This window comes from Felis catus, chromosome B2 (genome assembly GCF_018350175.1).
Source record: "Felis catus isolate Fca126 chromosome B2, F.catus_Fca126_mat1.0, whole genome shotgun sequence".
Classification (NCBI taxonomy): domain Eukaryota; kingdom Metazoa; phylum Chordata; class Mammalia; order Carnivora; family Felidae; genus Felis; species Felis catus.
The window spans coordinates 31,660,889-31,676,012 of record NC_058372.1 but is presented as its reverse complement, the minus strand read 5'-3'; the positions used below and the strand labels follow the sequence as shown (position 1 = coordinate 31,676,012).

At 42.8% G+C, this 15,124-nt stretch overlaps 1 protein-coding gene and 1 long non-coding RNA gene across 2 annotated transcripts; both read right to left on the bottom strand.

Moving 5' to 3' along the window:
* Positions 1-897: 897 nt before the first annotated feature.
* On the bottom strand, positions 898-13,774 carry LOC111556169 (DLA class II histocompatibility antigen, DR-1 beta chain). Its single transcript, XM_003985987.6, has 6 exons — positions 13,599-13,774; positions 7,175-7,444; positions 2,865-3,146; positions 2,056-2,166; positions 1,626-1,649; positions 898-1,332 (listed from the first exon to the last, which is right to left on the bottom strand). Exons 1-6 carry the CDS (start codon positions 13,696-13,698, stop codon positions 1,319-1,321), a joined length of 801 nt encoding a protein of 266 aa, XP_003986036.3. The 5' UTR covers positions 13,699-13,774; the 3' UTR covers positions 898-1,318.
* On the bottom strand, positions 8,401-13,592 carry LOC123385338. Its single transcript, XR_006597668.1, has 2 exons — positions 11,698-13,592; positions 8,401-10,890 (listed from the first exon to the last, which is right to left on the bottom strand). It is a non-coding gene; the product is annotated as an uncharacterized LOC123385338 (long non-coding RNA).
* Positions 13,775-15,124: the final 1,350 nt, after the last annotated feature.

The window sequence follows — 15,124 nt, the reverse complement described above, 5'->3', positions numbered from 1 at the left end:
CAGCACATGGATCATTGCCTGCCTGATGCCCTGTCAGTAAGTTACCTGAATAAAACTGCATAAACTTGATGGAGTCACCTGCCTCATTTTCCTGGTCTCAAAGTGCCTTCTCAGTTTGGAGGATACTTTACTGTCCCTCTTCTACCTTCAAACACTCAGTTTGCCACAGCCCCCTGCGTCTCATGGGCATTAGCCCCATCAGTCGTCAAAACCAGATCCTTGGGGGTTTGTCTCTCAGGTGTTGGTCTTAAAAGTTGGAGTGCCTGATGTGGGGTATGAGCCCTTCAGTCCTCAGGGAGAAACTCTGGGCTTTGAGATCTCTCCTATTACGGCTGCCTGCTGGCCTTGGAGTTTGTGGTGACATTGTATCTTAGCCTCTCCTACTAACTTCCATTTGGCTTCCCTCTCTTTTGCCCTATGTAAAGGGGTTACCCCGCCAGTTTTACTTGTTTTTGTTTTCTTTTTTTTTTTTTTCTTTTCAGAGGAAAATGTTCCACATGTAGCTACAGATTCAGTGTGTCCATGGGAAGAGGTGTGTTCAGGATCTTCCTCTGTCACCATTTTGAACTGAAACCTGCATTTCTTGTATTTGTTGTCTTCTTTCATATCCCATGGTGCAAAGGGACCCATGTGTGTCTTTTTCTTTGAGAACACAGAGACATAGGACACCAACATGATATGGGTTCATTAAGGGCTTCCTTCTAGCTCAGGTAAACATGCCAAGTCACAGAATGCAGAAGACCCAAGGGAAAAACAGGGAAGGAACCAAGCAAATCTTCAGATTCACATGTAACCAAAATTCAGGAGTATAAATGAAAACCATGATTGTTATGTGATAGAATCCTCCCTTTATCTCCTTTTTTAATACTTCTTTTCCTTGAAACTATGTGAAAGGGGTGATTTTCACTCCACGTTTATTTGAGAAAAGCTTCTAAAGACACGTGAGCAGAAGGTGAGTTCCAATGCAGGGGAGGCTGTAAGGGCTGCATTCACAGGGGGCCGGGAGAGAATGAAGATAAGGAACTGCAGTCAGTACTGGGGCTTCCAGGTCAAGGACGGGGTGGAGGGAGCCATCAGGAGGCATGGATTCTGCGGGGTCACTGAAGCCAGGGCAAACCAGATCCTGAGAAAGCACCGTGTTTGTGGAAGAAATATGGGCCCTTTCCTGGTTAAAGAGATGCTTTCTACAGGGCCACTGATTTACAGAGAACTAACTTTTAAAGCAGCAAGATTTCTTCCCCTAGCCAAGCTGGGAACCTTTTCACTCTGCAAAGAAGCCTGAAATTAAGGTTCTTCCTGGAGTGTCAGCATCTCCACTTCAGCTCAGGAGTCCTGCAGAAGACAGAGCAGAGTGTTGTTCCCAGACCCACCTCCACAAGCAGCTTCCTCTCCCCTCTCTCAGGGCCTCGTGTCAAAGCACCACAGTAAGAAGAACATATTCTTAAGTATCCTTGAACCAAAGCTACTTTCGAGTGCAAACCGTTTATTAACAGGTGGAAAGAAGCTTTACTGCAAACTGTCTGATCACATTTCAGTCTTCCTATGATTTCTGTCTCCTGGCTTGTTGTCTCTACATCAGTTCTAAGAGGCCAAGTCTATCTCTACAAGAGGATTAAAGGCATTACCTGTTGGTGGAAGTCCAGAGTGTCCTGCAAGAGAGGGGGAACATATATACTTAAAAGTATGGCGGCAAGTCTGTCCCCAGATACAATGTCCCCAGCCCCAGAGACCACTCCTCAGACTTCTCTAACACCACCACCCACATCACATGATGGCAGGGCTGAGAGGACAGCAGAAAGTGAGAGGGGTGACCCATGAAATTTCTGTCATACAAATCCACTGTGATTTCATTAGTGGTTCCTTCTGCATTTGCCCCTGGGATTCTACCCAAGATCTCCATGCGCTTCCAGGAAATGTCTGGATTTCCAGGAAATTTCCAGGTTAAAGAGATGTTTTATAAAGAGCCTCTGATACACAGAGAAATAACTTTAAAAAAGCCATATTTCTTCCCCTAAAAATTCTACGGGGAGCCTCAATTACCAACAGGTGCCTTACCTTTCTGATTCCTGAAGTAGATGAACAGACCCAACGCAAGGAAGAGCAGACCCAGAACAAAGCCCCCGATTCCACTCAGCATCTTGCTCTGTGCAGAGTCAGACTGTACCCCTGAGAGAAGAAGCTAGTTGTAGTGATGTTTATCCCTAGTCCTCCTTCTCCAACTGAGACTCAGATTCAGAGCGTTGAGAATGGGGGAAGAAGTCTGCCTGAAGGTACTAGAATAATTGGACGTTACCATAAAAGAGATTTAAAAATCACACTGAATATATAATAGACTCAGGCAATGAAGTCGTTTTAAATATCACAGCTCTGTTAAATCCACTACTTCAACATTTGATGGAGGAGGAGCGTGGGACTCCATGAGGTTTAAGTAGCTTGTCCAGGGGAACAGAGCTAATAGAAACCTGAGGTGAGATTGGACTCTCCTCATGTCAGGAAGGTCCCTACATTGTAGATGACGTACCTCTTTTTAGGTCACAATGGGGAACTCAGAGCAACAGTGCCAAAAGCACAAGTCCAACCCGAGGTGGGGGGCTGGTGCCCAGGGTCAAGGGGGAACCATGAACTGTGATATCACAGGGAGGCTCAAAACAGGCATGACCTCTTTCTGCCTGCCAGGCATAACTGTCTCCCAAGGAGTAAGGTCTTTGTGGAAACAATCACTTGGCTACCCCCAGGGACCTGTGGTGAGGAGAACATGGAGCAAATGACAGTATGAGGTGGGGAGAGGAGAGACCTAACACTCAGGGAAAGCAAAGTCCCCTCCCTGCTGGGTGAGGAACTTATGAGATCAGAAAGCTACTCACTCCATTCCACGGTGATAGGGCTCGTGCGACTTGGATGCTCCACGTGGCAGGTGTAGACCTCTCCACTCTGAGGAACTGTTTCCAGCATCACCAGGGTCTGGAAGGTCCAGTCTCCATTACGGATCAGGCCTGTGGACACGACCCCAGTCTCCTCCTCCTGGCCGTTCCGGAACCACTTGACCTCAATGTGGCCTGGATAGAAACCATTCACGGAGCAGACCAGGAGGTTGTGGTGCTGCAGGGGCTGCGTCTTCGAGGGGAACACGGTCACTGTCGGCTCAACTAGAAGACAAGTGGTAGCGGGACTAAGTGAGGACGACAGAGTGAGTCTCCCTGGCTGGCTGCCTTCCTGCCTCCGGTCTCTGGTCCCAGGCTGCATCTCGTGCAGGCCTCCCTCAAAGCTGGCCACGTGGCCCAGTACCAGCCAGTCTCATGAGTCTTGAATTCAATCCTGACAGCACAGGCCCATTAGAATCGAGACGTGTTATGGAAATTTATGTGTTTTTTTTTCCATAGTGTGAAACAGTTATTCATTGTTGAAGTGTTTACAAATCTTTGCCTGACATAAGATATATTAATTGAAGGTATCACATCTGGAGCTAGGCTGCCTAGGCTTAAATCCAAGCTCTGACTCTTACTAGTTGAACCTGGGAGAATTTTTAAATTCTTCTGTGCCTTAGTTGAGTCTCACCTACAAAGGGGAAAATATATTAACATACCTCTTAGGCTTTTATGAGGATCGATGGATCTAAAATATGTAAAATAGTGGCTGGAACTCAGCTTTCATAATATGCTAGCTATTTACTGTTTTTGTTTACTTTGAGAGAAAAGATGATTCAAAGCATTGTGAATGAGTTGGGAAACAGCAGTTGTCTAGATGGGGATAAAAGGTAGGAAATCCAGGGAATGTTACCTCAGTGCACTCACACCTTAGAAAATGACAGAAATGGTTCCACCCTGGGAGGCAGGAACACACAGAGATGGTTTTATGTATCTCTGAGTTGAGTCTCAAGAAAAGCATGATCCTGAAGAAGAGCGAAAGAAGGAAGGAAAGTCATTCATTCAAAAGTTCTTATCTTTACACTCAGGTGATCCATCTCTATCCTTGGCAACAACAACAACAACAACAACAACAACAAAAAGCCACATTTATTGGAATTGTTATTTTATAATTATCTCTTTTTCTCAACTGATATTTGAAGCCAGGGCAGCGTCTGGGATTCGTTAGTTTTGTGTTTACCATTTGAGACCATCTTTGACACTATCAGGCCCTCACTTAATACAATTGTTTTAAAAGAAATGGAAAACTTGGTGGACAACATTTATATAATACCACAAAGTAGTAGATTTCAAATTGGTGGTGAATCATTGGCAACAATTTTACAGTACATTTCAGTAAGTAAAAATGTGTAAATTCTTAACCTGGAAAATAAAAAACAGAATGAGATATATACCCGAAAATGGTGAAAATGCTGAATCAAATAGCAGCTAAGTGTCAATCTTACTACATAGGGAACCCATAAAATTACTGAAAAAAACTGGGATCTCAGAGATAATAGGATAATAGAAAATACTTAGGGCAGTAATTATAACTGGCATATAAATATGTGAAAAAAATAGAAGTTTAGAAAAAAAAATAGAGAAATTTCCAACTTAGTGTCAATATTGAAAGAACCTAACAAAGGGGATTGTGAAGTAAATTGCTGTAACTATACAAATAGTATTAGCTACTTAAATATGATTGACATTATAAAAAGAGATACATCAGTATGTTAATGATAAGAATCAAAATTATAATTCGAAAGGTAGTTTTACAATCATTTCAACTATGTGTAAACATGTTCTCTAAGAAAAGAAAAAAGTCCCAGGAAATTTACCTAACAGAAGCCTTAGAGAGAGTAGAGGTGCCTCAAAGTTTCCCAGCCCTCAACAATTAGTCTGATATTTTTTTTTTCTCAGTGAAATGCTTATGTACACAGAGGCACACTTATTTTAGGGTTTTCAGAATTAAAAAAATTTTTTTAATGTTTATTTATTTTGAGAAAGGAGAGTGACAGAGCATGAGCAGGAGAGGGGCAGACAGAGAGGGAGACAGAATCTAAAGCTGGGTCCAGGCTCTGAGCTGTCAATACAGAGCCTGACTTGGGGCTCAGACTCACTGAGAGATCATGACCTGAACCAAAGTTGGATGCTTAACTGATTGAGCCACCCAGGTGCCCCTATCTCAGAATTTTCAGAATTAAGAAAGGCATGTGCTAAAACAGAAAAATCCTACAAGAGAACAGGCAGTAATTTCTCAGAGACTGGCTATAGTAACATTTTTCTAGATATGGCTCCCAAGGCAAAGGAAACAAAAGGAAAATAAACTATTGGGACTATATCCAAATAACCTTTTGTACAATGAAGGAAATCATCAACAAGACAAAAAGGCAACCTACTGAATGAAAGAAGATATTTGAAAATTATATATACTCTAAGGGGTTAATATCCAGAATATATAGAGAACTTATAAACTCAATACACACACACACACACACACACACACACACACACACACACCTGATTGAATGCCTGGCTGGCTCAGTAGGTAGGGCATGCAACTCTTGATCTTGGGATTGTGAGTTTGAGCCTCATGATGGGTATAGAGATTACTCAAGAATAAACAATCTTAAAAAACTTAAAATCTTAAAAAAATCTGATTAAAAAATGGGCAGACATTTCCCAAGGAACACATACAGATGGCTAACAGACACATGAAAAGATGCTCAACATCACCAATCATCAAGGAAATGCAAATCAAAACCACAATGAAATATTACATTATACCATTCAGAATGGCTAAAATACAAAAGGTCGGAAGTTACAAGTGTGGTCAAGGATTTGGAGAAAAAGGAACCCCCTATACACTGTTTATGGGAATGCAAATTGGTGCAGCCACTGTAGAACAGAGTATGGAGCATCCTCAAAAAAAAAAAATTAGAAATACCATATGATCTAATAATTTCACTCCTAGGTATCTATCTGATGAAAATAAAAACACTAATTCAAAAAGATATATACACTCCTATGTTTATTGCAACATTATTTACAATAGCCAAGATATGGAAACAACCTAAGTGTCCATCAATAGAAGAATGGATAAGGAGGATGTGGTACATATATACAATGGAGTATTACACAACCATAAAACAAATGGCATTCTTGCCATTTGGATAACACGGGTGGACCTAGAGGGTATTATGCTAAGTGAACTAAGTCAGACTCATAAAGACAAATACCGTTTGATTTCACTCATGAGGAATCTAAAAAAAACACGTGAATAAACAAACAAAAAGCAGAATCACGCCTAGAAATACAGAGAACAAACTGATGGTTGCCAAATGGAAAGGAGGTGGGCAATGGACAAAATGTGTGAAGGGGAGTGGGAGATTCAGGCTTCCAGTTATGAGATGAGTAAACCATGGGAATAGGAGGCACGACACAAAGACTATAGTCAATGACACTGTAATAGTCACGTATGGTGACAGATGGCACATGTGTGCTGGGCACTGATTAGTGTATAACTTGGCAAAGGTGTTATGTTGTACACTTGAAACTAATGAAACATTGTATGTCAACAACACTGAACGAAAAAAAAATTAAAAAAAAAAAGAAAGAAGGGCACACACATGTCAGAAACAGAGTGTGACTGGCCTCACATTCTCCCCACTCTTTCCTATCCTCATCTGCCTTCTGGTAAACGTTCGCCCCCAACTGGAGACACTGTCCTCTGCCTTCTCCATGTCTCCAATGACCTGCCCCAGTCAGTCCACCACCTCCAGCCTCTGTACTGTCTAACCTCGGCCTCAGAGGCCACCAAGGATGCCTGACACCCCCCTCTGCTCCCTCTCCCCACACACCCTCCCTCCCTGCCCCCACATCTAGGCCCACAGCCCCCCTCATACCCATTCTCTGTCCCCCTCACATCACAGGGCACCCCTCCCACACTGTCCCCACAGTCACACACGGACACACCACACTGTCCACATGGTCACAACCACATGGTCCCCAGAGTCACACACGGACACATCCACGCCCTCCCCACAGTCACACACAGACACACCACACTGTCCCCACAGTCACATAAGGACACAACCACGCTGTCCCCACAGTAATAAAGGCACACCACCACACTCCCTGACGTCGCACTCTCGCAGGGATCCCCGTAACATGCACTTGCTCAACACCCTGTAGGCTCACTGGGACCCAGTCTCTGTCTCACAGTCGCACACGCGCAGCCCCGGACGCCCCAGCTCCCCTGCCCCGCTCACCTCGCCGCTGCACGGTGAAGCTGTCAAAAACACCATAGTTGTGTCTGCAGAACCAGTCCACCGCTGTCCGCGTCTCCTCCATGTAGTCCTTCAGCCCGTTCCAGTACTTGGCGTCTGGCCGCCCCAGCTCCGTCACCGCCCGGTACTCCCCCACTTCGCTGTCGAAGCGCAAGTTCTCCTCCCCGTTATGATAGTGTCTCTCCAGGTACCGCACCCGCTCTGTCCCGTTGGTGAAATGGCACTCCGCCTTCCACATGGTTAAGAAATGTGCTGTGGGGACAGGGCGACGCGGTCACACAAGGGGCTCCTGGAAGACACTGTCGCCGCCACCACTCGGGGGGTCCACCCACAACCTCAAACCTCCAGCACCCACGGCTCTTCTCTCCTCTGCCGGCGGGGCGGAGGGAGGCGGGGAGGTGACCCCTTTCCTGGGAGCTTCTCCGGGTCACTGGGTTCCGGTTCAGAGGTGGACCTCCCAGCCTGAGGATTTGCCCCTCACCGCCTCCTCCTGGACGCCTCCTCCCGATGGACACCCACCTCTCTCCTAGCCTCCCACAGCCCTTTCCTGGCCTCACACACGTCCCACCTGCGTCCCCCTCCCCCACCCCCACCCAACACTTGGTCTGGGCTGAGCTGACTCAGGCCCCTGCGAACCCAGAGAAGGGAAACATCCCCACATCCCCTCCAATCGCAGGGCTTAAAATTTACGGAAAGTGATGGACAAAACCCAGCGAGGCAGGACTTTATTTACCTGGGGGGAGAAATGTCACAAGACAAGCCTGCAGTTCTAGAGCAGGGGATAACTGGGTGATCTGAGTTTCCTTAGGGCGCCAGACAGGTGGTCTCAAGGGGGATGTTTAGGATGTGGCAGGAAAGAGTAACTAGATGTGAACTAGAGGGTGAGTGTGTGTGTGTGTGTGTGTGTGTTTGGGAGAAAGGAAGACACATTTCAGGTAAGGGTAATACAATGTGCAAAAGCCTGAAAGAGCTGATGGTGAATTTGCTTGGGAAACTAGAAGAAAAGAGTTCACTGAAGCACAGACAGTGAGAGGAGGAAAGGGAAAGGATTAGGAAAGGAGAACACATGGGGCTGGGCACTTAAAGCCTGAGGGTGATATTAGGAGTTTGACTTTATATTACATATAATGGGAGACTATGAAGAGTTTTAAGGAGAGTAAAACTGTGATCCTAATACAGGGTCACAATCCCACTTCCGAATTTCTAAATCCAGGAACCTCAGAAAATCAAGTGTTTTTTTTTTTTTTTGGTGCCAAAATTCATACGGCAAATATGATCTGATGAATTAAGGAGTCAAATGTGTCTCAGAGCTTTTACTTGTGATTCTGTAGCTTTAATATGTGTAAGCATAGATATATATGATATAAATGTATATAGATTTGGTGTTTTTGTCTGTATGTCATTTAACTGTGAAAATAAAGTTAATTTCTTTATCAGGACCCATAAAATGGAGGCCACCCCAGCATCTCACTCACATCCCAAATCTAAACTTAAGTCATCCTGCACTTACAGGAAACACCTGTCAAGCAACCTTAACAGATACCAATCACAATTCTCCAACTCAGGTTTAGCTAGCTTACCTGACTTTGGAAAGTCACACCTGCTCACCTTACAAGGAAATCCCTAACCTTCTAGCCAATCATGCACTGTCTCCATGTTCCCTCTTCTAATGCTCTATAAATGTTCAAATCCCTTGGGGAAAGTGCTCCACAGTTTGTGAGTCACTTTACTCCCCCATCCATGGATTATTTTGCCTTGAATAAAGGATATCACATAGTTTACTAAATTGATTTAGTTTTGTCATTTGACAATGCCAAAAGAGTTAAAGAATAACCCTGTGGTTAAAAGTGAGGGATAGGGAGGTCTGGGTGGCTCAGTCGGTTGTGCCTGACTTCAGCTCAGGTCATGATCTTACTGTTTGTAGGTTTGAGCCCCACATTGGGCTCTGTGCTTACAGCTCAGAGCCGGGAGCCTGTTTCAGGTTCTGTCTCTGTCTCCCCTGCTTGTGCTCTCTCTCTCTCAAAAATAAAATAAACATTAAAAAAAAGTAATATGGATAAACGGAAGCTCCTGATATCATCAATGGTCTAGAAAACAGAATTACTGCAGAAATATGAGGCATTGTACTGGAAAATATTTGTGTCAGTCACCACTATTTAAAACTTAAAAACGCAAGTTGTTGAAAGTCGATAAAGATGTAATGAGCAAAAGCTTGTGAAATATTGAAAAACTTGGCTTAAAGCAAAAAATAAAAATGAAGAGTTGCACTTGCTTTGAATGAATGGATTCAACACAAAAGGCGGTGAATTTGTGCAACTGTCTAGTAATGAAACAAACTAAAATTAACCATGGAATACTAAATTGGAGGATGAGTGTGTATATAAAGTGTGAGTGTAGAAATGTTAGAAGTAGTACAGTATAAAGCAGTTTTCAGCCTCAGCACTATATAGACATTTTGGGCCACATCATTTTTGTAGTTGTGGATTGGGGAGGCCTGTTCTGGACATAGTAGGCTGTTTACCAGCCTCCCTGGCCTCTACCCACTCATTGTCAGAGGAAACCCCTAGTGTGAGAACCATAATTGGCTCCAGATATTGTCAAATAATCATGGGGTGAAGAAACAGGGAGGAGGGGTGGTGAGCTATCTCTGCATGACAACCACTAGTGAAAACCATCTGGAAAAAACTGGTGAAAAAGTCACTGTTAATCATGAAGAAGCTGAAAATTACATGGAAAAAAGTTCCAGTATCATACCTCTTTAAAATCTTGGTCCTACATGAAACTTACATTTTCAAAAAATCTAGTTCTAATGGAGAGCTGTTTTTCCAGCAAAATAAATTTGTTCAGGACCAAAGTTTACTAGTTTCTTTGTCTTGGCAATCAGTTGCTGTTATATTATGATTTATAATAAGAAATATATACTTGGTCTTAGTCTGAGTTTCTGGCACAGAACTCCTGAGACTCTAGAAATGTCCTAAGTGATAAGAGCAATAAAGGTGTCTTTTGTTATGTTGATGAGGTGACTTTTGGATACCCCTTTGGGATTGGGGCTTGTTGTCAGGAGAATCAACCAAGTGGGTTGAAACTTTTAGTCCCATCCCCCTGACCTCCAGGGAGGGCGGAAACGCTGAAGCTGGAGTTCGGTCATCATGGTCAAGGATTTAATCAATGATGCTTATGTGATGAGGCCTCCATAAAAGTCCAAAAGTGATGGTTCAGGGAGCTTTTGGGTTAGTGAACAGGTGGAGATTCTGGGAGACTGGCATGCTTGGCGAGGGCCAAAGAGTTCTGTGCCCTTTCCTCACACCTGCCCTGTGCTCTTTTATTCTTATATTTTAGGTCCAGTTGCTTCCCGATCCCAGAGCACAGTCTTTCCCTGAGATCAACTACTCAAGAGTTATCTCTAATCCATCCTCCATTTCTTTAGCTCCCATTCTCTTTTCAAATGCTCCAGTCCAGTTTCTATTTTGGATATTCGACTGAATCTGCAAACATCATGTCCACCAAACCCAGTTCACTTTGCTGTCACGTTCTCAATTCACCTACCTCTTGGTGGTACTTACCACAACCGGCCATTCCCTCCTCAGTGAAGAAAACTACTTTCCTTGACTTCCATGTGTTGGGTACCTTTCTCAGTCACCTTGGCTAACTCATTGGTTCTTGCCCTCTTCTGTCCCTATGTGACCTCCTCTACTTTCCTGGAATTTAACACAGCACATGTGTCGATGACACCAACATACATACCTCCAGACCTGGCCTCCTCTTGAACTCTCTCTCTGACCAATGAGAGTTCCACATAAATATCAAAAATCATTTCAAACTTGGGGCGCCTGGGTGGCTCAGTCAGTTAAGCGTCCGACTTCAGCTCCAGTCATGATCCCACCATTCGTGGGTTTGAGCCCCACGTCAGACTCTGTGCTGACAACTCAGAGCCCGGAGCCTGCTTTGGATTCTGTGTCTCCCTCTCTCTGTCCCTCCCCTGCTCATGCTTTCTCTCTCTCTCTCTCTCACTCTCTCTCAAAAATAAACATTAAAAAATTTTAAAGAAGAAGTTAAAAACAGTCATTTCAAACTGAAAGAAAGTCTTTATTTCTAACCACCACTTCAAATAATTTCCTCTCTCAGTTTTCCCTATCTCAGTAAACAACATCAGCATCCACCTACTCAATATTGAAGACAAAATCCTTAGGGATAAGCTTGATTTTCTACCTACCCACCCCACCCGTTTAATTCATTAACATGTCCTACAAATATCTGTCCCATATCTGTTCACTTTGCCTTCACTACTGTCTTTGTCACCCACTACCACACTAAATGAAGCCACAAGTATGTCTTCCCTGGAGAATTATATCATGCTCCCAGATGGTCTCCCTGACTCCATTTGTGGCCTTCTACTTTCCAATCTCCACATGGTGGCTAGAATTATTTTTTAAAATATAAATGGACTCATCTTTATCCCTTATGTAGCCCCACATATCTCTCTAAATAAAAATCAAATTTCTTACCATTGCCATCAGGATCTAAGATGATTTGGCTCCTTTCGTCCTCTCCAACCTTATCTTATGTCACTCTCCAACTTGCTTGCTATGCTTCAGCCACTCTTGCCTTCTTTCTGTCTTCTAAACTCAGCAAACATCTTCCCACACATTGACCTTTCCCCTGTTCCCTCTCCCTGGAACACTTGTCCCTTAGATCCTTCATATGACTGGCTTGTTCTCATCACTCATGTGTCAACTAGTGTCACTTTTCAGGGAGAACTACCTACCCACTGTGCTGAAGTCAGTGAAACCAGTTCTCTCCATTTCACAGTCCTGATATATTTTTTAAAGAGCATTTCTAGCTCTCTCTGGAATTTTTTTCTTTTTTGTTAAATATTTATCCTATTATTGTCATTAGGTAAGTTCCATGACAGTAGGGCCTTTCTTTCTTATCCAAATAGAATTCTCTGATCCTAGAACAGAACCCAGTACATAACAGTTGCTTAAGAATATCTGTGGCCCAAATGAAGAAACCCAGTGTTCTGGGACCTGATCATTGCGAGTATTCTGGAAGTATGAAGGGGCTCAAGCTCCAACATTCTTTTATTCTGATAATACATTAGATCCCATTTGCTTCCTGTGAAAAATTCAGACAAACTTCCTCTTTCTATTTCTACTAGTCAGAAGACACATTCCCAGGTAAGGAAAAGTGATTTTAAGAAGGAGAACACTTCATTATAATTCATTTCATCCAATGGATCTGTGATAGTGCTGAGGGTCTGGGCAAACAGTGGGGATTTTCAGTAATGGTGATGACATAGCTGAAGAAAGAATAGGGAGGAACTGGAAGTAGAGGGAAAAAAACATGGCTAATTAAGGAGAGGGCATGATGAATGACCCTACAAACTTTGGGGCTAAGACTCCAGGAGGCCAGTGAGTTCCCTTGACTTTCAGCCCCAGGAATATAAACAACCTTCACACCACTGGTAACCTGCTCAGGGTGTCCAGTTTGAACCATATGAAATTGCTGATACTTGACTATTTTTGACATATGCAAATAGAATTTCATATAATTTTTTCTGTATTAGTTGAATACCTTCTTGTGGGCTCAGGCCAGAGAAAGGGGAGATGTAGGAGAAGCTGATAGTATAGAAAGGCCAAAATAGATTCATAATGAACACTAACCTGTGGCAGGGTTTTAGAAGATAGCTTAAGTTCTTTAAGACATCAAAGAACACCCAGGGATGCTCCTTACCTATAGGGTCATTTCAAGTACTAAGGTTCTGTGCTTCAGTTCTAGGTTACTCTCCACAGGAGAAATAGAGGGAGAACAAATCCCAGCATCTGTCAGAGAATCTATAGCACAGGGATACAGGTCTTACAAACCTTAGGGTTTGGGGATAAAGGATAGGGAAATAATGGGGGAGACCCTTTGATATATCTTCACATATTAGGGAGAGGCACCAACATCAGAGATCTTGCTGAGGCCATAACACAAGGTCTTCTAAAAGAGATCTTTCTAATCTCTTTTGACTCCCCATAAAATTTTCAGACAAACTTACCCTTTTTCTGGCATAACTCAACATAAAAAAGGGCACAACTGGATGGGAAACCGTTTGGACACCATTATTTCTAAATCTTCTGAAGAATCTGAAGGAAGGGATGGAAGGCTGGAGAGGTTTTATTAGAAGAGAAGTAAGAAGAAATGGCCTATATATATGGAGGCCCCTTCTGAAGCTCTTGTAGAAAGGACAAGCGTGCAGGCTCTTTTTTTTGTGGAAAGAATGGAGGATCCATATAAAAAAGATGGGTGGTCACTGAAGAAAATGTCAGAAATTTCTAAGGGACCTGGCCTGGATGTGGTGACAAAGCTAACTCCCTTTCTACCTCTACCCCACAATAGCTTATGCACCAAGGTATGTACTTACGTGGGGTATCCCTGGCCCAAGCCAGGGGAGGGCTCAGCACCATCAGCATTACCATCAGAGCTGCCATCAAGAAACCTCTAGGGAACCACAGGCATGCCATGTTGGAGAACAGAGAGGACAGGGTCTGGGGAGCAGGCGAATTTCAGTGAGGACTAGGACCATCCTTCACCCACATCCGAAGTAATACCAACGAAGGAATTCATTTTTGTTTCTGGATTGGGTAATCTCTGTGTTGAAAACCAATCAGTCTCAGAGATGAAAAAGCATCATCTGTTGCTGGTCAGAGTTTCAGTATTAAGATCCAATTTTGAAACTTAGAATTTCCTGAGTTAGAAAGGTTGGTTTAATTTAGTACTCTTAAGGGTTGATCTAGTTATATGTGAAACATTTTTGGACGTCTATGGTGAGCCGATTTTGTGCTTCACACAAGTTTGAAACTCTAGGAGCATTTATTTCTCTCACTGGAAGACAGAGTTGTTTCAACAAATGTACTTGTGAGTGTATTTAGGAGCTGAAGGGGTGGTGGGAAGAGAATTGTAAGTCAGAAAGACCTTTAATCTTGTCCTTTTTGCACCATACCATAGTGTTGTAGGTTTGGGGAAATTACTTAACCTCTCAAATTACTTAACCTTGAAATGAAGGCCCTGATGGCATTTTATTTATATAAATCGAGGTGGCTGCTGTGTTGTAATTCTAGTTCCTTGAAAAGATTCCCTCATTAGTGTCACTCACTGCTGGACATAACAACATTTGCATTTACCTTATGTAATGACACCCACAGCTCACGTACAAGTGTCCCTCCTAGTAAAGATAATCAGTGGTCCCCAAATTCCTAAATCCAATTTATTATTTTCCATCATGACTCCAGAGTTCTCAGCATAATGCTGTGCAAGTTTCAGAACAGAAATAGTATCTCACTTTGGAAAAATATATTTCTATTAAGTTTAACATTTTGTGGAGAGGTTGGGTAGAAGTCATTATTGTCTCTGGATTTGAGAAGAAGCCATGTTCCTGGACCCCAGTGATAATTCAGTACTGTTGAAAGTCATGTGATCATGACCAGGACAATGTCACATTTAATTTGACAAACTGTAATCCTAATTTACTCAGAAGCTAATTGTGATGTGATAATCTGGGAAAGCCAAGCTAAGGTTCACCTTAGATTATAGAATAAAAGGAATGGCAAAGAAAGGTAATTCTATATCAGGAACATATTGAAACATAAAAAGAACACTATCAACTCTTGTTCATATAAATTTGAATATAATTTATGTGTATATATTTGATAAAATTGAATATAATTTTTGAAAAAATGGACCAAGGAGTATGACCTAACTATGTTATGAGTCATAAAATTATGCTTCTTTAATTATTATATACTTCACACCCTTCTTCAATATTAATTCAATATAAGAACAGTGCAGGAAACACAATGGTGCGACTGTCACCCAACCATCACTTGTACAGGTGATCTTGAGGCTGAACTTCACTGAAAGCAAGAGGAGAAGCAATTTTGCTCCACTTCT

What these genes read in the sequence shown, in the direction of transcription:
- LOC111556169 (XM_003985987.6), bottom strand. Translation starts at nt 13,698, where the DNA reads ATGGCATGCCTGTGGTTCCCTAGAGGTTTCTTGATGGCAGCTCTGATG. An exon ending in TTGGGCCAGGGATACCCCAC is followed by an intron (nt 7,445 to 13,598) that starts GTAAGTACATAC and finishes CTGTCCCCACAG; the next exon opens with CACATTTCTTAACCATGTGG. An exon ending in CCCTATCACCGTGGAATGGA is followed by an intron (nt 2,167 to 2,864) that starts GTGAGTAGCTTT and finishes TTCTTCTCTCAG; the next exon opens with GGGTACAGTCTGACTCTGCA.